Source organism: Meles meles, chromosome 13 (genome assembly GCF_922984935.1).
Source record: "Meles meles chromosome 13, mMelMel3.1 paternal haplotype, whole genome shotgun sequence".
Taxonomy (NCBI): Eukaryota; Metazoa; Chordata; class Mammalia; order Carnivora; family Mustelidae; genus Meles; species Meles meles.
Window position 1 is genome coordinate 55,448,963 of NC_060078.1, and position 27,925 is coordinate 55,476,887.

The 27,925-nt window shown below is 41.6% G+C and overlaps 2 protein-coding genes across 5 annotated transcripts in view; both read right to left on the reverse strand.

Annotated features, from left to right (window-relative positions):
- The window catches only part of ALDH18A1 (aldehyde dehydrogenase 18 family member A1), a 40,991-nt gene extending 39,033 nt beyond the window's left edge, over positions 1-1,958 (reverse strand). For all 4 annotated transcript variants that reach the window (XM_046027422.1, XM_046027421.1, XM_046027420.1 and 1 more), the window contains exon 1: positions 1,801-1,958. The gene's annotated coding sequence lies outside the window, so the exon portion shown is untranslated. The remainder of the gene's footprint in view (positions 1-1,800) is intronic.
- A 7,392-nt stretch (positions 1,959-9,350) lies between these two features.
- Positions 9,351-27,100, reverse strand: TCTN3 (tectonic family member 3). The gene is made up of 14 exons (XM_046027867.1): positions 26,750-27,100; positions 26,471-26,594; positions 25,986-26,104; positions 24,662-24,789; positions 24,315-24,423; positions 24,047-24,162; positions 23,524-23,559; positions 22,740-22,820; positions 21,357-21,482; positions 20,233-20,340; positions 19,696-19,790; positions 19,279-19,432; positions 18,443-18,580; positions 9,351-10,170 (listed from the first exon to the last, which is right to left on the reverse strand). The coding sequence occupies exons 1-14, from the start codon at positions 27,003-27,005 to the stop codon at positions 9,937-9,939; spliced, it is 1,824 nt and encodes a 607-aa protein (XP_045883823.1). The 5' UTR covers positions 27,006-27,100; the 3' UTR covers positions 9,351-9,936.
- Positions 27,101-27,925: the final 825 nt, after the last annotated feature.

The following is a 27,925-nucleotide window of genomic DNA, read 5'->3' on the forward strand; positions in this document are numbered from 1 at the left end:
TCCAAAAGGAACTTCAAGAGGGTAAAATAAACAAACTGTGACAGTAAAATTCTAGTTCTGTCTCCTGAAAACTTTCTCAGCAGCTGTAGCATTCAAAATTGGATATAACCCTACAGGTTATCTTTTAACTGGTTTATGTGTTACTGTTGCTTTTCCCACCTGGATTACCAACTTCCCACTGACAGCAGGGTAAATTGGACAGGGAAGATGGATTGTGGACAGATTTGGGTTTCAGCTCTGCACTTGCTATGTGCTTTCTGGAAGGTTACTGAATCTTTCTAAGCCTCAGTTTCCTCTGTTGTAAATCAGGGACAATAACAGTAAGGACTTCTTGGGATTATTGTGAGAATTAAATGAGACAATGCATGGAATCTTGAGTACAACAGATGCTCAACAAATGTCAGCTGTGGTCCCTCTTCTAAGCACTAATGATGTCCTACAACTTTCTCTTTACTTCCTGCAGGATGTGTCACAGGCATAAGAATTCAATGAATATTCTCTGATGGACATAATCACAAATTAAACTTACTGCTTACCTCTCTTTTATCTAATAACTGAAAGCTCTGAGTGTTCAAGGTCACTAACTTGTTAGGTTCAAAATTGACCTAGAAACCAAGCCTGCCTGGCCTCTCCCCTGTACCACACAACCTCTGACTGACTGCAATGAATGGTTCTCCTGTCAGAGCTCATTAGACTCTCTAAAGCAGACAGCTGATTCCAGGGAGCAAAGGGTATGTGTGTGTCTAGACTCAATGTCTTATCAGCTAAAAAAAAGTTCCCATGTTTTGACTCAGGTCATTTCTGAAGTACCTCTTTCATTCGTGTTTTTATTTTTTGTTGTTTTTTAAGATTTTATTTATTTACTCAACAGCGAGAAAGAGGGAGAGAGAAAGCACAAGAGTGGGAGTCAGAGGGAGAGGGAGGCTCTCCGCCCAGCGGAGATGTGGGGCTCGAACCCAGGACCCTGGGATCATTACCTGAGCCGAAGGTGGACGCTTAACTGACAGAGCACCCAAAACGCCCCTACTCGTTTTAAACAGAATGACTTTATCTTACTGATTTGGACAAAGAACTGAACTTTAGTCCCAACAAACTTCATCCAGAAACACAGACTTGGTATATGGTTCAGCACTCAAAGACAAAGACCGTGTGATAAACCCAGGCGCCTCAGAGAGCAGGGGATAATGATGGGGGGCGGGGAGTCTGGGTGCGCCCTGGACTGCCACGGAGGTGCTCCTCACAGACCGTGTGCCACACTGCAAAGTGCAGTCGTGAGCGAACGCCCCCGCTGCCGGGGGCCTGGTTTTGAAAGAGAGGGTCACGAGAGCCCGGGGGTGGGGGTGCGGCAGGGGACCCACACACAGGCCGCGGAGAGTCGGCGCGTGGCCGATTACAAACCAGGGTCCATCACCGGCCGCGGGGCAGGTGCACTGGAAGCTGACCCCGGACTCCCCGAGAGGGGTCCGCTGAGCCCTCAGGCCTCCACCCGGAGCGGTTCCTCCACGTGGGAGGAACCAAGCGCGGCCGCGGAGGTCCGTGCCCCAAGCCCCTCGGAGCCCATATGGGACCACCCAAGGCGGCCGGCGCTCCCTGGGCCGCCCAGGCAGCCGCCGTCAGTGGCCGCGAGCCCACACCCAGTCTCGGGCCCGGCCTCCCCGCCCGCCCGCCCGCGTCCCCGCAGCCCCCAGGGTCGCCCGCGGGCCGGCGTTCACCCTTTCCCCCGCGGCGGCCCGCGCGCCCCATCAGCCCCCGCGGAGGCGCTGGCGCCGCGCCATTCCTGCCGCCATCCTCGCCGCGTACCTGCTTCACGCCGCCGCCCGACCCAGCTGTCGGGCTCCGCCGCCTGGTCCGCAGGCCCCGCGGTCTGGTCCGCAGTCCACGCCGGGCAGATTCTGGCGCCGAATAACTCCCCTTTTTTCTTCCGTCCACGTCCCGCAAGATGACGTTACGTCAGATGCGTTGGAGTAACGCAGGCCGCGGAGCCTCCGCTGCTGACGTGGGGCGAAGGGCCGAGCCGGAGCTACGCTGCGGCAACAGCGTAGGCCCTTGGAGAATCGGGTCTGCGCTCCACGTGGCAGGGCCCCGCCTGCCCAGACCCCGGCAGACGCCGGGAGGCGGGGCTCGACTTCTCGGGGTGAACGTCCACGTTCCGCTGGGGGACTGGGGCCCCACCTGGCTTCGCAGGGAGGCGGGAAATATGCCTGGCTCCCGCAGCTGTTGGTAGATCCCATAGGTGTGTCTGTCAGCTTTGAACATTGTATCCCCAGGGCGCCTCAGAAATACGTTAGAGAATATACAGAATCCACACTTCCGGCAAACTTCTGTTGTTGAAATGCGAAAATTTTGTCACTGCAATAAAATGATTTGCCGCCTAGGTGTCTGGAGGTTTCCCCAAGGGTCTCAGCCCAACTCTTGTTCGACAAGGGCATTGGTGAGAGTATTATAAAAAGTTTTTTTGTTTTGGTGGTTTTTTTTTTTTTTGATTGATTGATTGATTGATTGATTTGACAGAGACAGAGACCACAAGCAGGCAGAGAGGCAGGCAGAGAGAGGAAGGAAAGCAGGCTCCCTGCCGAGCAGAGAGCCCGATGTGGGGCTCTATCCCAGGACCCTGAGATCCTGACCTGAGCTGAAGGCAGAGGCTTTAACCCACTGAGCCACCCAGGCGCCCCCCAAAATTGTTTTATTTTTTTAAAAAAGTTGTATTTAATCCCTGACAACGGGAACTATTCCAAAGGTGAATGCAGATCCACACTTTAAATTAGAACTGCGTCTCCCTCTTTCCTTCTTTTTTTTTTTTTTTTTTTTTTTTTTTTTTTAAAGATTTTATTTATCTATTTGACAGATAGAGATCACAAGTAGGGAGAGAGGCAGGCAGAGAGAGAGAGAGAGGAGGAAGCAGGCTCCCCGCCAAGCAGAGAGCCCGATGCGGGGCTCGATCCCAGGACACTGGGATCATGACCTGAGCCGAAGGCAGAGGCTTCAACCCACTGAGCCACCCAGGCGCCCCCTCCCTCTTTCCTTCTTGTGTTTTCCTCAGAGGGCGTGTTTTGTATGGGCACAGGCAGGGCTGGGCAGCTGTGGGGGTGGGGAACTGCACAGCACTTGACTGGAGGTCAGTGACAAGGAAAGCGTCTTCCTCTTCTTTTTTTTTTTTTTTTATTTGTTTATTTACAGCATAACAGTGTTCATTGTTTTGGCATCACACCCAGTGCTCCATGCAGTACGTGCCCTCCCTATTACCCACCACCTGGTTCCTCAACCTCCCACCCCCCCCCACCCCCGTGCCCTCCCTATTACCCACCACCTGGTTCCTCAACCTCCCACCCCCCCCCACCCCCCTGCCACGTCTTCCTCTTCTTGAGAACATCCTGGGCCTACTTATTCATTTCCTCATTCATCAATTGCCTACTTGATGTTCCAGGGTTCCCTAGGTGTGGAGGAAGACATCGTGCCTTCCTAGATGAATTCATAGCCTTATGCGAGAGACAGATAGGAGAGCAAATGATTACAACAGAATGCGATTAATGCTAGAGAAGGGGGTGCCCGGGAGTCAGGTAAGGCTTTCAAAAGAGAGTAGACATTTGAATTGTGCTTTGAAGGACAAAAAAAAGTCGTTCACCTAGAAATGGGAAGCGGGATCATATGAGGAAGAGGGTATGCAGTAAGTAAAGGCATGAGATGTCCTATGAGAAGACACCGTACAGAGGATGTTAAAAAAGAGATGTGTTTGGTGGCGGGGGGGGGGGGGGCATCTTGCAAGAGGATTTCTGTGCCCCACTAAAGAGCCTGAATTTTATCATCCTCAAAGAGAGAGAACTATGACTTTTAAAGTACCGGAATGGCACAATGATGAGAAATCACTGTGTGTCTGAAATCAGTTAAGAAGGGTAGAAGCTGGGAGGCTGTTTAGACTAGTGCAAAGACCCAAATAAGAAATGGTCAGTGGAAAGGAGGCTCCAGCAGTGAGCACGGGGAGCATAAAGCAGGGAGAGCTGACATCACTTACTACTTTAAAGTTGGGGGGGTGGGGGTGAGAGAAGAGGAGGGATTCTTGCAAATCTTCTTTTTTTTTTTTTAAAGATTTATTTTTTTGACAGATAGAGATTACAAGCAGGCAGAGAGGCAGGCAGAGAGAGAGAGAGAGAGAGGAGGAAGCAGGCTCCCAGCCAAGCAGAGAGCCCGATGCGGGGCTTGATCCCAGGACCCTGGGATCATGACCCGAGCCGAATGCAGAGGCTTTAACCCGCTGAGCCACCCAGGCGCCCCAGGATTCTTGCAAATCTGATGATGTTGCATCATAGTATGTTAGGAAACAGATGGGGAAAAGATAAGAGTGAGCATGAGTTGAGTTGTCAGACCTTTAGCTTTGAAGTAGGCTGGGGGACACAAAAGTAGTAAAAGTGCTTTCCAGTAAGTTTCATCTGGTACTTCAGCTTTTAAGATTCTTACCATGAGGGGCGCCTGGGTGGCTCAGTGGATTAAGCCGCTGCCTTCGGCTCAGGTCATGATCTCGGGGTCCTGGGATCGAGCCCCGCGTCGGGCTCTCTGCTCCGCAGGGAGCCTGCTTCCTCCTCTCTCTCTGTCTGCCTCTCTGCCTACTTGTAATCTCTCTCTCTGTCAAATAAATAAATAAAATCTTTAAAAAAAAAAAAAAAAAAAAAAAAAAAAAAAAATTCTTACCATGAACTTAAAACAAATTAGGTAACCATGGGGATAGCTAAGTCATTAGAGACAGGCCTTCTCCACTTGAGAAATCCTTTCTTAGTTCTTCTCTTAAGTTGCACGTTGCCTTAGGTAATTGCTTGTCTGCCTTCCCTGCTAGAACATAAGATCTTGACATAGAACCACATAATAGACACTCAATAAATACTTGATAAATGAATGAATTTAATTCCTTTGGGTCTAGTTTTCTCAAATAAGAAATGGACTAATAACTCTGTCATTGTCTATTCCATAGGGTTGTTAAGAGAAAATACAGAAATACTTTAACACTGTGCATTTTCTATTTTATTACTGTTATTTTTATTACTATTTTACTATTAATATTCTACCCAGGGAGGAGAAAGGAATGGGATATGTGACTATGGATTGGGAGACCAAATCTAGAAATATAAACTAGTTTGCACCTCTGCAGAAATAGGGGAAATAACTTAGCCATGGTATCCTTCCTGCATATGATTTTTAAAATATCTTTTTAAAAAAAGATTTTATTTATTTATTTGACAGACAGAGATCACAAGTAGGAAGAGAGAGAGAGAGAAGGGGAAGCAGACTCCCCACTGAGCAGAGAGCCCAATGTGGGGCTCGATCCAGGACCCTGGGATCATGACCTGAGCTGAAGGCAGAGGCTTAACCCACTGAGCCACCCAGGCACCCCGATATTTTTTTTATTTTTTTATTATTATTTTTTTTTAGATTGGAGGGATCTTTTGTCTCAGCAAATGGAAATAGAGCTGGCCATGACTAGAAAGTCACAAAGGAAGTGGACTATTTAGAACTGGACTATAGGAATGCAGGATTGAAGACTACTCCTTTACATGTTATGGAGTAATAGTTTAAGTTATCTTAGTCTTGGGTTCTTTAATTGTTGATAATAGAAATATCCAAATAAGGCAGTTTAGCAGAAGGAGTAACAGTCTCCAAGAACAAGAGGTAAAACTGAATCTCATGAGAGGTGGGTACAAGGCACCGGAAGTTGGGGACTAAAACTACCCTTCCTCTCTGGGTCTCTTATTTACACTTCTCTCTGCACATTTGTTTCTCTTTTCCCTTTTAAGGTAGGCTCTTCATCAGTTAACGCTTGGTGGAAAACAGCTTCCTCAGCCCTCAAATATCCTTAGTTAGTGCCGGCTCCTGACGGACTTCCCATCTTGGTCCCAGTTCCAAAGTCTCAGGAAAGAAAATCTTACTGGCCTAACTTGGTCCAGGACTCTGCTTTGGACTGGTCAGCTGTGGAGAGGCAGAATCATGCAGGTAATGTGAGCCTGGAGGCTGGGCCCACCCTTGGCAGAACTCTGAGTGATGGGAATTCTAAGAGAAAAGGTAGTAGGCTAGGCTGGCAGACATATCACATGAGTTGGCAATGACAGGACAGACACTTAAATGAAATCCGTTTCAGCGACACAATACATGTAGTTCTGCAAACCAGGTTGCATATCAGAAGTACCAGGAAAGCCTTTTAAACATACAGATTCTTAGAACCTCCTTTCCCACCAGTGAATCAGAATCTTGAGGAGTAGGGCCCAGGAATCATTATTTTCATAAAGTACTCCAGAAGATTATGATGTGATTGGCATTTCAGAACCCCTGATGCCAAAGACAGGCCCAAAATGCCAAATAAATACATCAATAGAAAAGGGAAGTTAGTCATAAATACAGAACAGTCTTACATACACTAAACGGGAGGTAGTTTTTTTGGAGGGTATATGTTTTCTTCAAAATATAGTTTTATGATTATAAAAATCAGAAATGCGGGGCGCCTGGGTGGCTCAGTGGTTTAAGCCTCTGCCTTCGGCTCAGGTCATGATCTCAGGGTCCTGGGATCGAGCCCTGCATCGGGCTCTCTGCTCGGTGGGGAGCCTGTTTCTCCCTCTCTCTCTGCCTGCCTCTCTGCCTACTTGTGACCTCTCTCTCTGTCAAATAAATAAATAAAATATTTTTAAAAAAATCAGAAATGCTCATTATTTTAAAAAAATCCTCATTTTGGGGGGCCTGGGTGGCTCATCTGTTAAGCATCTGCCTTTGGCTCAGATCATGGTGCTGGTATGGAGTCCCACATCAGGTTCCCTACTCAGCAGGGATCCTGCTTCTCCCTCTGCTTGCTGCTCTCCCTGATTGTGAGCTTGCACTCCTGCTCTCTTCCTCAAATAAATGAAAATCTTTAAAAAACTATTAAAAATCCCCATTTTGACATGCTAGCTTTCCAGACTTTTGTTTGCCTAAATACACATGTATAGCTTTTGTTAAAAAAATGAAATAACAGAATATATGCTCCATTTTGTAGTCTGTTTTGTTCATTTAAAAATAGATCATATTGTAATGAAGGTAAGTCTACTCAATTTTCAGTGGTTGTACAACACTGCAATCTATGGATATATTTATTATATGTAATTCTCCACTGTTGGATATTCTTCCCTCCTTAAAAAATGTCCAATAAGTGGAATTGTTGGGTCAAAGTTTACCGACAACTTTAAGGCTTTTGATACCTATTATCAAATAGTTATCTGCCCTTCTCTCCAAGTTTCTACCAATTTATAATTTCCCAGAAAGTTTTTGAGAGTACTTGTTTCTCCACCCCGGCAATGTTTGCCTGGGATTTCAATTTCATTCTATCCAAACTGTACATCTCCCTTTAAAATAAAACTTATTCCTTAAATTGAATACATGGTTACAATACAGACCTTTTATGCAGTAAGTCAATTAGCTGATAACTTGTAGAGATAAAGGGAGGGAACTAAGAAGACTGCATTGTGCTATAGATGGTTTTTAAAAAGTCTTAAAGGTCTACTACAAGGAGAGTGACTAGAGAGAACCACAAAATCTCATCTAAGGTATATTAAGTAGCCTTGTAACTGGAAACTATGTTTATAAGCTAATTAAATTAGCAGAGATGTAGAGAGGAAGAGAACACTTGAGGTATTCCTGTCTTGGAAGAACAGATGTGCTGATTTCTGGTGTAAGATCTCTATGTATTATAGTTTAAAAGGGCACAGTAGAGCACATGAAATGCCACTACACACCCCCAAGGATGGCTAAAATAAGACAGACAATAACAAGTGTTGGCAAGGATGTGGAGAAATTGGAATACTCACACATTGCTGGTGGGATTTCCACTTTGGAAAAATACTTTGGCAGTTTTTCAAAAAGAGAAACGTAGAATTACCATATTACTCATAAATTCCACTCCAAGGTATATACTCAAAATAAATAAAACCTTAAGTCCACACAAAACTTGTACATGAATGTTCAAAGCCACATTAATCATAACTTCAAAAAGTAGGAACAACCCAAATGTCCATCAATTGATGAATAAATAAAATGTGGCATAATCATACACTGGAATATTATTCATCTATGCTACAACAGGTACTCTGAAAATATGCTACAGACACTAAAGGTCACATATTGTATGATTCCATTTATAGGAGACGTCCAGAACAGGCAAATCTACATATAGAGAAAACAGATTAGTGACTGCTAGGAACCCAGTGGAAAGGGGAAATGAGAAATGACTGCTAATCAGTGTGGGCTTTGTTTTTAGGGTGATGAAAATATTCTGGAATTAGTGGTGACAGTTACATAAATCGGAATATACTAAAAACCACTGAATTGTATTTTAAAAGGGTGACTTACACAGTATGTGAGTTTTATTTAAATTTTTTTGGTAGAGGGATAGGATGGTTTCATAGCACCTGGGCATGGGAATAAGCATGTGAATAAAGAAATAGAGGGATCGGATTCTAAGAAGGACTTGTAGGCTGTTGGGAGTAAATTAGATGTCTCCTACCCCATAATATAGGGTTGTCACATAAGCTTATTCCCCTTTAAGAAGCCCAAACTGGAGACCCTGAATACTCCAGTAGCTTGTGGTCTGTTTTGGTACAGACCTCTTTGGAGGCAGGGCTGCTGAATTCACATTAACATCTTCATAACGGACTCTAATGGGAAACACCATCAGCTTCCCAGGTCCCGACCTCCCCTGTGCAGAATGTCCCTTGTACAGAAGCACTGCCTCCTGGTTTGGTAATAACTGCTATGAGAACCTTGCCACTTTCCTCCAGGGAGGTGTAGATTACTTTCAGCGTACTTTGGAGTGGGCAAAATGATAAACCCATCAGTGATGGCTTCTACAATCAGCATTTTCTGCTCATGAAGTAGGATTTATTATAACTAAGTATATGCTTTACTAAATGGCTATTCTAGATTCAGATTAGTATGTTGTGGGGGGGGGAAAAAGACTCTCCCATTTCTCTCTGCCTGGATTTCAAGTCCCCATATAATGAGCTCCCATGTTACTTAACCCATATCTTAGCGTCTCTTTTGCCCATTCAGTGTTTCTTTAGGCTCCCAACCCTCTGGCTCCTGGCATCACCTTCACCCTTTCACGCTCCCTACCAATCTTACTTATCATTGCTATGTTTAGCTCCAATCCCAGGAAAAAAGCCCAAGTACTTCGATTTGAATGCCACTGTGTGATGTATGAAAGTTTTTTCCCCACCTTTTTAAACCTGCTGCACATAGATAAACATGAGGTGATCACATGTCAGCTTCTGTGTGCTGCTGGAATTAGTACAACAAAGCTCTCAAGTTTTGTTCCTCCTCACCACAATGGAAGAAAAATGCAGAAATGAGCGGTAGGACCATTTACTAGTAAAAAATGGGGGTCTGGGATTCCACAGTCATTTGGAAACTGACTAGAAAGAGTTGCTCTCCTCACTCATGCCGGGACAGAGTGTGGCCCAAGGGAATGGGGAGGGGCGAGATGAAATCCTTAGCTAGCAGTTTTCAGCTCCTCTCAAGTCCAGAGGGCATCTATTCCCAAGTTCATCCGGGGGACAGCAGGAGCACGTTCCTTTCAATGCTGGGCCTCAGTGTGCCTGTGAGCAGATGGATGAAGATCTTGCAAAACTTTAGTGAGGCAAACACAAGCTGAAGGGCTGGAGGCAGGGCTCTTTGTGTTCTTCCTAGCTTGAGAAGTAGAGAACCTAATGTGTACTTGGTGGTCTGCACAGTCCTAAGCAGAGAACCATGACAAAGAAGGTATTTTTATTGCTTTTCGAAAATCCCTTCTTTCACGTACATTCCTTCAATTAGGTCCTCTGTTATCTTATACACTCTCCTCTGGTCACGGGCAGGTATGGACCTATTTAGCCAAGATAAGTAGGCTGTCTCCGAACTTCCCATAGGGAAAATTAATATCTGATTCTTCTTCTTTCACCTAGTTTCTAGCTTGAGAAGTCCAAGTACTAAGAGACACAGGATAAGGATGGGAGAGGCTGAGCCTTTTTGAGAGTCTACTCTGCTGAATGCCACTTTGAAGGGAAAAAAGAAGTCGAACGGCAATTTCCAGTCTATTCTAGGTTGGCCCCTTGGAGGCTCTGGCTTCTGGGTAATGTCCACAAAGGTCACAACAGTTGTCAAAGGTACATCTATTATTTGCTGGGAATCCTGCAGGAAGAAAGTCCATGACAGGTCAGTGCTTGGAATCCATTCATATAGCTCTCTAACTTGATTGTTACTATTACTTTCCCTGAAAAAAGACCAAAACCAAATTGCTCTAAGCAGGATATGCCTTTTTCTCACATTGGTCCTACATAGTTCTCATTCTATGATACACAGGAAATGAATTTCATAGCAGCAGTCCACGACACTAGAACTGTGAACAGTTACACCTACCTAAAGACTGAAAAACTGACTCTAGCTTCCCCCAAATGGGGAGCTGGCTGATATCAAAGAAGCCAGATGGGAAAACTGCTGCTGTTATGTGCTTAGCAGCTTTACCTTATCAAGTCCCAGAAGGCTCCAGGCTCTGAAGCAGTACACATGTGCACATACTAGTGGCATTTCTAGTCCATCTTCAATTGCAGAAAATGTGAAACTTCACGGGAAAAACAAAGAACTCCGTAATGTCGATAAAAAGCCCATCAGATTGACAAAATCTTAGGGTTAAAAAGGATCCTCTCAACCACCCAATTCAAGTCAAATGAAACAGATGCTCCAGGAAGAAGGGACCTCATCAAGCTGACTAAGTATCTATCTTTTTTCTTTCCCCCAAGATTTTATTTATTGGCAGAGACACAGTGAGGGAGGAAACACAAGCAGGGAGAGCAAGAGAGGGAGAAGCAGGCTTCCCACCAAGCAGGGAGCCCAATGCAGGGGTCCGGTTCCCAGGACCCGGAATCATGACCTGAACCGAAGCCAGACTAGTAACAACTGAGCTACTCAGGCGCCTCTCAAGTATCTGATCTAATACTACACATAGCTTTTGGTAGATACAGTTGTAACCTGATGACTGAAACAAGTTTATGTAAAATGAATTCCTTTTGTTCTCTGTGCTTACCAATCAGACTTCTGATTATAATTTGACAGTAAATAACTATCTTGTTGAACCAGAAATGATTATTTCCTCCACTCACCTTTGTTTACCCTGATGTTAGATACTATCTGCTGTGGCCTTTGGCAACAATAAAACCAGGCTCTGGGAACACAACTTTGCCCGGAATAACCCTTCTAGGTACTTAAAAAAATAGGTATGGGGCCAGTGCTGTGATGATCTTGCATGTCATATTAACTCTTTGGAGTCTTTTTTTAAAACAGTGAAGTTCCTGAGGGACTTGGAACAGAAGTAATGTAACTTCTGGGGCACTGAAATAACCACATGCATTCCAGGACAGCCAGCTTAGGCTAAAGCTGAAAAGGCAACCCTGACTCCAGCCAGGCATGGAAGACTGGCTGAGACTAACGAAAGAAAATGGGGGGACAGAATATAACATGATGGCAGGCATGAGGTAGGGACAGAAAGTGGTTACTGAATTATACCCCCTCAGTGTGATCAGGCAACCACCCCTTCCCCACCTCAGTAAGAGATTGGGTAATTTAAATAAGAGAAATTCTGGATTATTTATTTGACAAACAGAGATCACAAGTAGGCAGAGAGGCAGGCAGAGAGAGAGAGGAAGGGAAGCAGGCTCCCTGTTGAGCAGAGAGCCCGATGTGGGGCTCGATCCCAGGACCCTGGGATCATGACCTGAGCTGAAGGCAGAGGCTTTAACCCACTGAGCCACCCAGGTGCCCCGAGAAATTCTGGATTTAGGGACATTGGGCATAAAGGAGGACGGAGTGATGTATGGAACTAAAAATAGAAAATTTTTCTATATAATGAAATCCTTTCCCTCATTTAGCTCTAAAATGCTGACAAATGGTCTTATATCCATCCTGTTAGTCAGGAATCAGGAGGGTCTTTTCTGGAGAAAATGATCAGTTTCAGCAACAAGACAAAAAGACTGACATTTGGCAGTTCCATAACCCCCAAAACAATTGTACCTAACTGCCCTACTATGGAGGCCACGAGTCAGCAAGTCTCATTCATGAGCACAGAGCTTTCAATTAGCTTTAACTGCTTACTCTTAGGTTGGACAGACAGCTAGGAACTGCCAGATGTATGGGGAAGCTTCTCACGTTAAAGAGGAAAAACTGTACCAAGTGAACAAAATAAATAAACTCACAACAAATAAACAAGGAAAGATAAAGATCAAAACTTAAGATCTTTATTTTTTATTTTATTTTTTAAAAGTTTTATTTATTTAAGTAATCTCTACACCCAATGTGGGACTTGAACTCATGATCCTGAGATCAAGAGTCATGAGCTCTTCTGACTAAGCCAGCCAGTACCCCAGATATTTAAATATATATAAAAAAGGATATTATGAAATGAAAGAGAAAATAAGAGCTCTTAGATTTTAAAAATGGATAGTCAGGAAAAAAAATCAATAAAAAAGTTAAAGATAGGTGAGGAACTTTTCTAGAAAGAAAAAAGAGCTAAAGAAAGAGATAGACAATATAAAAGAAAAAAAATTAGAGAACCAATCTGGTGACCCTGTAACAGATTAACAGGAGTTACAAAAACAACAGAGAAAATTGTGTGTGTGTGATTATTAAACAAATGATAACTGAAAATTCTTAGAGTTTTCAGAATAAAAAAAATCCCCAAAATTGTTTGGCATAAAGAAAAAAAAAAAGAAAAAGAAAAAGAAAAACCTACCCAAGGCATAATATTGTAGAAGCTTCAGACTACTAGAAGCACAAGATCTTAAAATAGCTTCTGAACAGTACTGAGAACTAGAAGACAATGGAAGAAAGCCTTCAAATTGTGAGTAGAAAATATTTCCAATCTAGAATCCAATCTAGAATGCCTGGATAAATGATCAATCATAATTGAAATGATAATAATGATGATAGATGCTTGAATAAAGCTATCCTTAGGTGAACTAAAGTAAATATGTACTTTATGCATGCTTTCTTTTCAAAGAGGTTATTAGATTTTGAGCTCCATCAAAACAAGAGAGCCAACCAAGAAGGAAAAAGCAGTGTCTGGTAAACAGTGACTCTAACACAAGAAGCAAGAGGAATTCCTAGGATGATGGGAAAGTTCCGTAACAACTGTGGGCAGGAAGTAGTTTATACTACACCAGGTAATGGAGGTCGCTATGAAGAAAATACATAGGAAAAAGTAGAACTGTTAATATCTCATGCCAAGTTCAACTGTTTAGAAAACTGCATTGAGAGAGATTTTAGAGATGTTGGAGAGTGTGAGATGTTTTAGCTTTTAGCTCAAAGAAAACTAAAGAAATAAAATATGAGGTAATTATTAATTTCAGAAAAAAAACATTTTGCTTTCCATGAGGACAGGGATGATGTCTATCTTGTTTTCCATGCATTATATCTACAGCATCCACCATAGCACTTGGCACAAAATAGGCACTCAATAAAGATTTTTTTTGGACAAAGGAGTAGAGGTATTTTTGGAGATAGGGCACTAATACAAAGTAGCAAGAGATAATAAAACACAAGGAAGAAAGCATACCATAGCTATTTAATAGCCAGCAATTACAGATCACTTTGACCCCCTTATTCTCTCAACACTGTAATTAGGATCCCTAATGCTTCCTTTCTTCATATATTTATTTATAAATTAATATTTCAAATGAAATGCTTTTTTCCCATATATTAAAATACTGCCTTCATAACTGTGTGGAGGTTTGGAACCAATACAGTCTAGCAGACAGTTCATAATTAAAAAGAACTTGAATGCATTTGCCAGGTCACTGGATAATACTGAATGTTACTGGCCCATTTTAGAATTTGTGTTTTAGTACCACATGAAGAACAAGGTTTTTAAGTTCAGTATGTTATTCATAAATTCTGAAGACTCAAGTTTTTCTATTGCGTTTTAAAAGTTATATATAAGCAAAATTAGAGAATTCACATTAGCTTTAAAACGTAGTCAGAGGGGCACCTGGGTGGCTCAGGGGGTTAAAGCCTCTGCCTTCGGCTCAAGTCGTGATCTCGGGGTCCTGGGATCAAGCCCCCCATCAGGCTCCCTGCTCAGTGGGGAGCCTGATTCCCGCCCCCCTCTCTGCCTGCCTGTCTACTTGTCTCTGTCTGTCAAATAAATAAATAAAATCTTTAAAAATAAATATAGTCAGAGATGTATTTTCTAAAAGTATTTTTCAAATTGCAAATTGTGACCCATTAGTGTCTAGCATTAACCAAAAACCAGAATCTACGACAGAATAGATAATATCACACAGTGTATTACATAAAATATTGTTTCCTAAAATTCTTGTTTCAGTTTTATATATGTGTGTGCTATAATGTGGGCTATGTTGTAAAATACATTTCTTACCATGGGTGACAGCCAACAAAGATTGAAAAATTATGCTCTAATGTCTGCTTATCTCTTTGGTTTTTTTTGCTTTAAGCCTTCTTGATATGCTACTTCTATGGAAATTTGGAACAAAAAAAGTTATGATGATAAAAATAATAACAATGTTATAATGAGCAATATTTATTGAGTATTCACTATGTGCCGGGAAATGTACTACTTTACTTTTATGCTCTCAATTAATATTTACAATTCAACGAAATATTATTAATAATCTCCATTTTATAGATGAGAAAACTTAGATTTAGAGAAATAACTTGATTTAGACCTAGGTCTGACTGACTCAATACCCATGCTCCCTAAACTGTAAAAAACAGGTCTCCTAGATAATCTAAAAAACTTGATAATCCATTTAAAGATAAAGATGAAGTGAATAGGGGTGCCTGGGTGGCTCAGTGGGTTAAGCCTCTGCCTTCAGCTCAGGACATGATCTCAGGGTCTTGGGATCCAGCCCCACATGGGGCTCTCTGCTTGGCAGGGAGCCTGCTTCCCCTTCTCTCTCTGCCTGCCTCTCTGCCTCCTTGTGATCTTTCTCTCTTTGTCAAATAAATAAATAAAATCTTAAAAAGGAAAAGATGAAGTGAATATTATAATTCTATAAAGGTTCAGAGCCTTGATCCTGTGACGCTACATTGTCCTTGTCACTCACTTACTGTTTTTGTGTGTGTGTGTGTGTGTTTTAAAGATTTTATTTTTTTGACAGAAAGAGACACAGCGAGAGAGAGAACACAAGCAGGGGGAGTGGGAGACAGAGAAGCAGGCTTCCCACCAAGCAGAGAGCCTGATGAGGGGCTCGATCCCAGGACCCTGGGATCATGACCTGAGCCAAAGGCAGATGCTTAACGAATGAGCCACAAGGCGCCTCTATTGTTTTGGTTTTGACTGACCCAGAATATTCTGCAAAAGTAATTGTTTCTTTCTAGAGATAACTTTATTTTTAAATTAAAAATGTTTCTATTCAGATAACATACATATTGTATTTTATTAATTCCCAAATTTAAAGATCCCTTTAAATGCTCAGTTAGTACAAAATTATAAGCAGCAAAGTACCATGTAGGTAAACCCTATTTAATTCATGGGTTTGTTATGAGGATGCAACATTTACTAAAAGAAATTTGTAAAAAACACTACCAGTAATTATCACAAAGTAAATGACAATAAATGTTTAGATATTATTATCATACAAGAAGACAGGGGAAGTTTTTGCTTGAATTCTTCCTTGCTTAGTAGTTTGTTTTTCCCTTGGGGACTTTCAAAAATTTTGCTACTTCACTTTTTATAGTGAGAAGAATTTAAAGTGTTTCTAAAGCAACATCTGTACAATGAAGTCATTCAGACAGTTTGATTCAAAATTTAACTGACCATCTAGCAGCTTCATTCCAAGGGTCATAAACACAAATGCTTACTGTTCTAAGCAGAGAACCTGAATGAGAGAGTGGGATGGCTAAGGGTGGGTAGGCATAGGTTATGTGCAAGGGGCCCTCTATTTAAAAGTGGAAACAACCATTCAGTGACAAGAGATTTTATGCCAGGCAGGAGTGCAGGATCGCTATTGCTAGGTTTTCAAGAGAAGTCAGAAATCTGGATGTCAACATGAAATTTCCTGATTTTTCAACATGGCACAAATTTAAACAAAACAAAACACTTTGGGTAAAACGAAACAAGTGTATAGTCTAACTCTAGCCCACAGCCTACAGTGTGCCACCCAGCTTTACTTTTTTTTTTAAGATTTTATTTATTTATCTGACAGACAGAGATCACAAGTAGGCAGAGAGGCAGGCAGAGAGAGAGAGAGAGAGAGAGAAGCAGGCTCCCCGCTGAGCAGAGAGCCCGATGTGGGGCTCAATCCCAGGACCCTGAGATCATGACCTGAGCCGAAGGCAGAGGTCTTAACCCACTGAGCCACCCAGGTGCCCCCAGCTTTACTTTCATGCCCTCACTCAGATACAGAAGCTGACTGACACAGCCTACATGAGACTGCTACCAACCACATGGCCAGTGGGTAGGGAGAAAATCACAGGACATAGATCTTCTGAAAGTTTACCTCTTCTTTTTACTTTAGAAGCTTTGGGAACATGTACACTAGCTTTCTCTGAATAGTCTCTTGCTATTCTACGAAAAAAATTTCATCGGGAAATACTGAGAGACAAGCCTGTGTGGATAAGGATTTGAAGTAGAGGACAAATAATTAAAATATAAACGCATTAAGAGAAAGTGAGTATGTTTATAGGACTTCAGGAGAAAATATCCACTCATGACTGAAGAGGTAAGAAAGTCTTTCAACACAGATGATAAAATTGTCTCTTTATTATAGAAATAAATATTTGTATTTGCTTAACTTTTCTGATATAACACTACTGTTTTACAATTCCTTTTATGTTTATAAGGGCATGGCGACTTTCATGAGGGCAAGTTTCTCAAGTCAGCCCTTAAAGTGACAATTTTTGTATAGTCAACATGACCTTTGCACATCCTTCAAGTCACCATAAGTAAAGGCATATGATTTCGTATATCCCACACCATTTCTCAGTACGTTCAACAGAGTAATTTTTGCTCCATGATTGGAATAGATTCTATCTTCAGTTATGCATGAATGAAGCACAACTGAAATTCTCAATTGTCAACCACTTAGGCCAGTTAGATGTGAATGACTATAAAGTGTGATTTTGTAGAGGGGGAAAACTAACCCAAAAAGCTAACCTCTCCTAAGTACTAGAATAAAATAATGATTAAAATATCTACATAAGAGAAAGGCACTGGGTCGCTTCTATGCCTAAGAGAACCAGAGATTCAGAGAAAGAATACTCCTGTGGGTATCTTCCCAAACTACATAGGTACTTGCAAATAAAGATACAGTTTAGAAAAACAAAACCATTTATTCAGTGTAGGATTTGTAACAGACTCAAAGAGTCTTATAGAAATACTGCTATTTTATTCAGTAAACCAATACAGAGAAAAAATGGAGTGCTCTCACTAATAATTTCGGGTAACTTGAGTTTCAACCCTATCCGTAGGCAAAGATAGCTAAGGTACTCAACCCTGTTATAAGAAGGAGCTAAAGATATTTTATTTTTGGCCAATATGTAGTCTCAAGTTTATTTCTTTTCTGGGATATAAATGCAATCACATATAGGTAATATTTCAATTAGTTTTAGTTTTCATTAGAAGTTAATAAACTGGCATGCAATTCATATGTGAATCAGTTCACTGGGACTTAATCATTTTTGTTTTTGCAATTCTAAAGCTAAGGATTAGATACAAAATCAACGCAGATGTGTTAAAGGTGTCTTAACACACATCATAAACAGCAGGTATATGTTTACTACATAGTAAAATTATCTGTCTTAATGGAGTGCAATCAATCAAGAATTGATGACTACCAACTAGTCCCAGCAAAAGCTTTAAGCAATGAACAGGCTCAGAGACTCTGATAAGTATGTGACTGTCATAGTGAATGCACAGTTATGGAGAATGTTTTCTGTAGTTAAATCAACTGGTATAGTAACACTGGTATGGTAATTGAAAAGACATTAACCTGTATTATAGTCTGGGTTCAGGAAATTAAAAGAGAAAAGAAACTGGGGAAAAGGATATAGATTGTTTTTATCATGACAACATGCTAATTTCAATAACCAGGCAGAGGGACTGACTTAGAAGTTCTGTCAGCTCACTCAAACCAAATGTTGGCTGGTAGCATAAATCGGCTCTCATTGTCAAAAAGTGATCTGCTTAGGGCGCCTGGGTGGCTCAGTGAGTTAAGCCTCTGCCTTCGGCTCAGGTCATGATCCCAGGGTCCTGGGATCGAGTCCCGCATTGGGCTTTCTGCTTGGCAGGGAGCCTGCTTCCTCCTCTTTCTCTGCCTGCCTCTCTGCCTACTTGTGATCTCTCTCTGTCAAATGAATAAAATCTTAAAAAAAAAAGTGATCTGCTTATCATAGCTGGTAAGACAATCTAGACACTGCAAGGCTTAGTGGTCCTTTATGAGCCATGACTTACCTTTACGGATTGGCACCGGTATAGGAATCGGGCTCCTGACACATGAGCTTGTGGGTTGGACTGGAGGCCTATATATGCCCACAATACCTGGATCTCCAGGGAAACTGGTATGACACAGCAGGAAGTACAATGCATAGCCTGTAGAAGGGTAAAGAAGCATCTGCTTGAACTGCTGATGGTTGCCTATAGTCAGTTACCATGAATTAAGTAGCTACTGTTTTTTAAACATTATATACAACAGAGAAGGTAGTATGTCTTAGAGAAAGAACACAAAAGTTCACAACAGATTATACTATTAGATCTTAAAAAATTAATATTCTAAAATGGGAATGACTAACATAGAGATTAATAAAAGGTGAGCTCATGTACACTGGTTACGAGAAGTGTTCTATGAGTGGTGCATAGTCAGTGCCGTGGAAGGCCAAGACAAACTGCCACTTCTGGTTAAGGATGGCTTCATGGGACAGGGATATAGGTAGTATGTGACTGGAAGGTTGGTGATGGTAAAAGAAATTCAGGCAGAGAGATGGCATATAAAAAGGTGTGTAAGTAGAACAGCGTATGATGCCATGGAGGGACATTCATTGATTAAACTGAATAACAGTGGCTGAGAGTCATCTATGTGCCAGGTATGATGGAGGCACTGGCCTTGAGCACACCACTTGAGTGAAGCCAAGGATTTGGACACAGAAGCAGTGAAAGGTTAAGGACGACATTTCCTTCTAGGAGAGTCCCATCATCTATAGAAACAGGACTGGTTTTAATTTTGATATCCATAATTTACATACAAAACAGGAAAAAGAGTTTTTGTGAGAATGTGTTATTTGTCTCCTCACTGAAACACTGCAGTTGCTGCTGAGAATCCTCGTCCACTCGCTCTTCCGGGCCGGGTTAGCATTACCAAAGATGGCAACAAGTTCTGGGCTGGTCTTTCCATGAAGAGCCTCATAAGTCTCCTGCTGTAAGTGGCTGCAGTCCACCTTTTTCAGCCTGAAATGAAACACCAGAGAGGCTGGAGTTTAATGCTAACATATTGATCCAAACATTAAAAATGATGCCATAAAGTAAATGAGAGGAAATAATCCTTATTATTAGATATAGAAGACTGTTAGAAAACTTTTAGCAATATTAACATTATTTAGATTATAAGCTACTCCTAACTAGCATTGTCATCCAAAACATAAAAGTTGTCATATCAACATATTCTCTACAGAGGCAAAATTGTGGAAAGTGATGCGGAAGCAAAGAGTTACTTGAGCTTGCATCCAGATACTGCATTCACTCCAAATTGTACTTCATGTCTCTTAACAGAGCAAATTCCATCACCCCGGCTCTGTAAGAGGGTCATCTGAGGCAGAAAGCGATGGTCAAGGATAGTGGAACAGAATAAAAAGAAGGCATATTGGAAAATTTACACTCTTATTGTTTCTTTAACACTATATTTTACCAATGTCATGACATTGTTCAAGTCACAAATTTTTTAATCTAGTAATTGAAAAACACAGAAACAAGAACTATTTCTCCCAAAATGGCTAACCACATAGCAGTATAAAACTATTTCATTAAAACAAACAGGAAGTGAGTCATGATCCTTACCTTCAGCCAGTTTAACACATTTTAAAGCCTTTGGTAGCAACAACTTTGAGAACATAATGTATTAATGGTTCAGTAAATAAAGTCCTGAATACCTAAAAAATCAGGAGACCTCAGAATTGGGATACCCAGAAGATGAGCAGCCACAGTTTTTCTCATCAGGCTGCAACAGGCGACCCAGCTCCAAAAAAGGATACAGGGTGACTTAAATCACCAGTTATGGCCAAAAGTGGCTTCCCAACAAGATAGCCAGGATTTCCACTTCTAGGACGAGTAAGAGAAGTAGCTATGCTCTGTTGAAAAGCCTGCAGAAAAAGGGAAAGTCACTTACAGAGAAAAGCATGCTCTCACGCCTTCTACTGCCTGGCTTCATACCCTTCTTTATCGCAAAGCAGTAAGTTTGCTGCACTGAACAATCTGGCTCCCTTCCACAGGGGAGTGTTTTGCAGAAGTTTCTTGCAAAACTTCCGTGTTTTACTTTTTATTCACTAAAATAGGTCCTGAGTATCTTAAAATTCTTTTAAGGATTACAACCAAGGATTGACCAACCCTGTTTCTCAAAAATTACTGTCAATTGAGGGCTATGTTCGGCCTGGCTAAAATGAGAAGAATTTAAACATAATTTAGAAGTATCTTTTAATTAACTACAGATGTTCCAGAGATAAACTGAGAGACATGGGACTTGGTTGATCACTCAAGGGTAGAGTGAAGAAGAAACAAGAGTCTGCAAGGTTCAAAAAGAAGTAGAAGAAAGTCAAAAGATAGTGATCAGGATTGGCAACTTAGATTAAGTGGGAAATGAATAAAATGCTGACTGCTGTCACATTATATTTTGTCATGTCCATAAATACACACAAGCAAAAATTTGTTGTAAGTATATAAACTCAAATAATACAGAAATATAAAGAGAAAAAGTGTGAAACAAAAACTGCTGAATGCGCAAAAATATGAGAAAAGGTAGTTAAAGAATTTCTGTGGGAGGTTGGCTGAGTTTATGATTCAAAGTGACTATTTTTTTCTAAAAATGCAGTTTGGATTTGAGACTAAAGTACTGCTTCATGGGGGAGCCAGATAATCTGAGAAAATGTTACTGAATAAATGTTGTTAAATACCGTTTGTAGTTAAATTATGAAATACTAAATGCTGAGGCCTCAACTGACAGATTGTAGGCCTTATTTTTTTTTTAGGCTGGGTGTGGAACCCTAGACCTTCATATTCTTAATCTATTCTGCATGCATCATAGAAGCACAGAAATACTGAATTTCTAATTTCTAATTCAGTATTTCTCCCTCCCTTAGTTCTCCATAAGAAGGGTTCTAACCCTGAAGCGAATGATAAAGTGTTGCTCTAAGGAAGTGCCTGGCTCGACAGTCAGGTTGGTTTGTCCAAAACTGACAGAGACTTTCTGGATTCCAAAAGTCCCATTCGTCTCTATCTCATAGATGACCTGAAACACAAAAGTAGAAGTCAATTAATATAAATTGTTTAATGGGCCAATTATACAGAAGATTTTCTGTCTCTAAGAGTTTTATTATACCTGAATGAGGGTACAACATAGTGACTATAGTTAATAATAGTTTATTGTATATTTGAAAGTCATTAAGAGAGTTGGTCTTTTTTTTTTAAAGATTTTATTTATTTATTTGACAGACAGAGATCACAAGTAGGCAGAGAGGCAGGCAGAGAGAGAGAGGAGGAAGCAGGCTGTCCGCAGAGCAGAGAGCCCGACGCAGGGCTCGATCCCAGAACCCTGGGACCATGACATGAGCCGAAGGCAGAGGCTTTAACCCACTGAGCCACCCAGGCGCCCCAAGAGAGTTGGTCTTAAAAGTTCTCATTGCAAGGAAGAATGTATAACTGTGTAGTGATGAATATCAACTAAACTTACCATGGTAATCATTTCACTATATGTGTATATGTATGTATATATGAAATCATCATGTTGTACACCTAAAATTAATGATATGTCAATTATATCTCAATAAAAGAAATAACTGAATGAGGGAGACTAAACAAGTAATCTTAAAAATACCAAACACAAATGCCATGAAGAGAAAGACTTCATATAATATCTACATGCAAAAACAGACTGGATAGAGCTCTTTGAAAGGGTTCATGGGAGAAGTTTATGGTAAGGATTTCAAGGAGAAAAAAATGAGTTTTGACTGTGTGCAGAGGAGATGAGTAGAGAGGGAGCATGGAATGGACACCCAGTTTACTTGGCTCTCCCAATGTCTGAGGATGAATGAAGATAACAGCTAGAGATGGAAGTCATAAGCAATTGAAGGTAACCTTTGATTTCTGAGCATTCTTTACAGTGATGCTTAAGATAATTCTTCCTTCTGTAGGATGATCAAAAGGGAGAGTGGAGGAAAAGAAGTTGACTCTTCTATTTCAGAATATTCAGATGATACTGATTTTGTCAACAGAAGAAAATGTGGTAAGAACTATAATAAACTGCAAATGGGTAAAGAAAGAAGAGTCAGAAGTAATCATAATCTTTTGTATTATGAAATACTGGAGGATGGTAGCAATGGAAACTGAAATATGGTAGGAAGGAAGGTGATGGGCTCAATTCTTGACATGTTAAGTTCCATGCACAAACATTCATGTGGGGTTGGTCTGGTACTTTATGGAAGATGAGGCGCCTCTGGTAATGTTGATCAACAAACATCAATCCAGAATCTGACATCAGCGTCCTCACCTGGGAAACCACATTCTGACAAGTGTTTCCAGACAAGAAAGGAGGATCAGCTTCTGAGACAAGGGTTACAGGAACCTGGAACTAGGAAGGGAAAGAGGCAAATCAACTGAAAATCAAAGCAGTATTTTCTCTTCTAGCTATATATCATGCTGAAATGAGTATTTTTCATTTTTGACTGCCTTCCCCTCTCCTTCCATTGCCAGCCTACAAGTTAAGATCAAAAATGATTTTAAGTCAGCTCTTCTCAAAACATATTTCTCAGAACATTAATTCCACTAGATATAAAATAAAGGTTCCACAGTCAAATAAATTTTACAAATTTTTGTGGGTTTTTAAAAAAGTTTTTATTTCCCTTAAGTAGTCTCTACATCCAGTGTGGGGCTTGAACTCACAACCCCAAAATCAAGACTTGCAAACTCTACTGAACCAGCAAGGTGCTGGTTCAAATAAATTTTAATTATATTCAGTATTCCCCTCTTAGAGAGTACCAAGGCCTTTAGTACGTTAAAGACTCCAAGAAGTCCACTCTAAATATAGTATTTAACTTTACTTAATCCAACTTAGATAAGTTGCCCAAACTTATCTAACACTTTATGAACTTGTATTTCACGTAATGCTTATTAATCATATAGAACATACATGGGAAAAAATGTTTTAGATTCACACTTAAGAGTTTGATATATCACACATAGATTTCCTTTCACAATTACTCTAGACTGAAATTGACTCAGATGCAAAGGGATCAAACAGTCTCCTTCCTTTGCAGTGATAAACAGTATCATACCTTCAAATTCTGCGGATCAGTCATACCTTTTGGAACCTAGAATAAGAGAGTAGCAAGAACTGTGAGTATGCATACACCTCACAGAAAACATCCAGGAGCTTGTGGTTTTACGTGCGGGGAGGAAAAATCAACACATTAGAATGAGTCTTCTCTTCACCTGGCTCTATATACCAAAATGCTGTGAGTAAAGCTGGGGGTGGGGGGGTTGGGCTATAACATACCTACTCTGAGCAGAGCTCTAGTGAACAGAAAAGCAAGAGGTTTTGGTAAATAGTGAAATGTCATCCCCTGCCACCCTCCCAAGCCAATCCCATTATCCAGAAGGGAAGAATCTCTTATTCGGGACATATATTCCCCAACTCTTTCATCTTTCTTCAGAGGGTCGGGTTTCTGGGCCCTCTGTTTTTTTAATGTAGTTCTTAGGCATTCTGACTTTCAGTTCAGTGCTTTATCCACAACCCAACAGCAGGAAGCAAGCTGTCTTTATCCACAAGAGTGACAGGGGGGAGGGAAGGAATACTACCTTTAAGACTGTGAAATTATAATAAGAGGCAGCATTGAGGGCTGGATCCAAGGTGCAGCTGCTTGTCAAGTTCTTGAAGAAACGAGCACAGGTTGTACTTTTACTCTCCAGGAAACCTTAGAATGCAAAGAATTAAGGGAGTGATAAAAGAGAAAGCCTATTTTATTTTTATGAAAAGCAATTTTTAAAAAGTTTTTTTTTAAAGCAATTTCTAAGAAAGCCTATTTTAAGTGGAATAAAAAGGTTGGCACTTTTGTTTTGGACTCACCTGCAGGATTGTTCTCAGCACAGAGCCCCCAAGCTCCAACTCCCGCAGGCTGCCTCAGCAAGCTGATTACAGACCATGTGGGAAAGTAAGTCAAAATGGGGTCCCCAGCCTGAACAAAGTACAGTAGAAATTTATTCACAGTGAGATTGGGCTGAACTCAACCAGATTAAAAAAAAAAAAAGTAGAGACAAAAATTAACTCAAGGGCTTGTGAATGTGGATAATACTGTCTTCTAAAAGAGTTGACCCCGTTGTGGGTGGGGGGGGGTACCTCAAGGATACCTGGTCAACTGTCAGCCATGAGGGAAAAACCACACCAAACAATCCCGTCCCTATCCCCAGGCTCACCCTGTAATGAGGTGGTGGTGACTGGGTTTGGAATGTTGAAGTGAAGGATCCGCCTCCAAACTCTGTAGCCAGGGCCTCAAAGTGGGTTGCATTGACCTTTTGAAGCTTCTGGAAATAGTTTAATTTTGCTAAAATGTTTTTTAAAAGAAAGGGTAGTTTAGATAAAAGAAAAATATTTATTTAGAAATACCTGGCACACCAAGTAACTGCTTTTAAAAAGTATTCTTTTTTTTTTTTTAAAGATTTTATTTATATTTTGACAGAGAAAGAGATGACAAGTAGCCAGAGTCAGGTGGGTGGGGCTGGGGGGAGCAGGCTCCCTGCTGAGCAGAGAGCCCAATGTGGTGCTCAATCCTGGGACCCTGAGATCATGACCTGAGCTGAAGGCAGAGGCTTAACCCACTGAGCCACCCAGATGCCCCTAAAATGTATTCTTATTGGAGCATAATACATACCAAAGTCTGTAAATGCACTATTCTTAAGTGTACACTCAAAAGAATTTTTATAAATTGCTACATTCCTATTCCTACTACTCAGATTAAGTTACAGAAATTTCCCCAGAAGACTCACAATCAATAATATTCCACTTTCAAAGATAACAGTTCTGATTTTTAACAACTTCTACTGCATGTATATTCTGTTGAAAGAACTATTGCTTTATTATTAAGATCTAAGGTAAGAATATGGTCGACAAATGCCAGGCAGTTCCAAGTCCCTGATACCAGGAATGTTATTAGCAATTTGTGATGAAAACAGGAGGTTCAATAATGCTCACATTTGCCCCATATCAGATGAGTCTCCAGTACAACAAAATGGTACTATTTCTGCCAAAACATGGCAAAGTTGGAAATAACATTGTTTGTCCTCTCCTTCCTGTTTCTTCTAAACTTCAACTGACCAGTCTCAATAATAACGTTTCCATCTCTCATGTATATGAATTTGTTGTTTCTCCCTTTTCACTTCACAATTTCTACATTTAGAATTTCAGACACTCCAAAGAGGTATATTCTGTAATAAGTCTATACTTTATAATACAGAAATCTGTTCAAGTTCCTGCAGCCATCTCCTTATGGCTGCCATCTCCTTGTGGCTAACGGGGATGATTGGAATTAAAGTTCTATATGGTTTTCTGATCTACAGCCAACAGGGCATAAAAAATTGCAAATGTTCACTAATAAGAGAGAAGGGGCAGGTGGAGAGGTGGAAGAGAGCAAATGATAGAAATTCAAAAGACAAAAGAAAAGTTTAAAAACAAAGGTCCAGACACAAAGCCAATTTTCAACAAATGCTAGGTAACAAGCATAGTCAACACAGCTCTACTCACAATCATTCACATGGACACAAAACTGCCTAATTCCACTTGAATCCACGAAAACTCTTGAAGGAAATGGGGAATTACTCCTGAAGATTAGAGAGTTGTCCACACACACCCAACTTGAAGACCTGAGAGGAAACAGGATGAAGAACAGATACATTTAGAAGCCGAGGGTTAGGTCCAAAAAGGTGCTGCGTGGATGTCAGCCAATGCTTAAGAGAGGCCTCCTTGGGCAACCACAGGACAACACAAAGGTCCTATTCTATTGGACTGCCCTACGCTGGAGAATTCGAGGAGGAACTTCACTCCTGGGGAAAAAACCAAATGATTCCACTTATAGAAATGCAATAGGATTTAAAAAAAAATTTTTTTTTTTTAAAGAAAAGAAATGCAAGTGGGGGCTGAAGGCAGGAAAGTTAACTCTTCTTACTTCCAAATATGACCTATTCGAAGGTCCCAGTTTTCCTAGGATTCACCGGCACACGGCAGCTCACCTCACGCTGCCTGGAAGGCAGAAGGAGAAAACCGTCCTCGGATGGAGTAGATAGCAGTCCTTGTCGCAGCAGCAATTTATGTCGCAGGTACCAGGAGTCAGGTCACAGACACAGATCGGTAAGACTATGAAGATAAAGCAGAGCGAACGGGATGAGGGTTCCCAAACTTCCAAGCGCGAATTCCCCTCTTCCGATAGCCCCACTCGGCGGCATTTCACTTTGTTCCCAGAATTTCAGATCGAATTCAGTGGTTTCCATTCCCACATCTCCTCCTCTCACCTGGGAAGAGGTCTACGGTCCCATTCCCAGGTGCAGAGGGGGTCACTACCGTAGGGCCCACCGTAGAGATCCCAGGCACAGGCCAGGGAGTTTCAGAGCCCTCCGAGGAGGACTGAAGGGTCCCGTCCGGCGACCCCGGCCCCACGTCCGAAAAGGTGGGCACAGCCCCTGACGGGGAGGATGAGGGCTGAGACCAGACGCCCTCGGAGACCAGCAGGAACAACACCTGCAGTAGTGCGAGTTGCGACGTGCACATGGGGCGAGATGCACACGGGGAAGTGAAGACCCCTCCCGTCCCCCAAGAGTTCAAAGTGGGTTTCCACGGTCGCCGGGCGCGTCGCTAGAGGGTGGGAGGGAGGAGTCGCATCTCGTCTGACGTCATCCGCATGCATCTGCTTATTGGCTCAAGGCGATGGCCGAGAGCTCCTCAGCCAATAGAAATCGGCGTTGTTACAGTTCTTTCTAGCGGCTTTTAGTGCGCGCCCTCCTCCTTAGGCCAGGCCTCGCACCGCCTCCGTCGCTTGGTAACGGCCAAACTCGCGGAGGAGCCCTTGCCTCTTCTCTCCGCTAGGTGACAGTAGAAGGTCAGAGAAATGACAGGTGGGGCGGGGTGCGGCGCCTGCGTCAGGGCCCGCAGGACCGAGCTCTTCATCCACAAAGGGAAACCCCAGAGGCTGGAACCAGAATTCCGTATCTTTCCCACCACGGATTCTAAAGATGAGAAATTCTAAGGAAGGACAATGATCTCCGGGTGGAAAATACACAAAAGTTCATATACACATAAAAAAAAGTTCCCTCTAAATATTGTATTTTTTTTTTAAACAGAAAGATTAGGCTTCTTAAATTTTACCGATGAGAAATATAAAAAAATTTAACCTCAATAAATGCTGCAGTCGTTAACTGTAGACTTCATAGTTGTTATTAGAGAAAATGGAGAAGGGGGTGAGAAATGGAGTGGGGAAAAATGTGAGAAGCTACGAAGAGAAAGAGTAAGGAAAGGAGAGGTTTTGTAGGAGCTGAAGGGAAAATAAGATGCGGGAATGGAAATAGTCAAGGGAGAGAGAAGACAACTTATATTTTTGCCATTAAAATTACTTGCTGTAACCCTTTTTAGGAAGTTTGGGTCTTTCCCAGGAGTGGCGGCATTTTCTTCTGATTCTCTAGAGCAGCACTGTC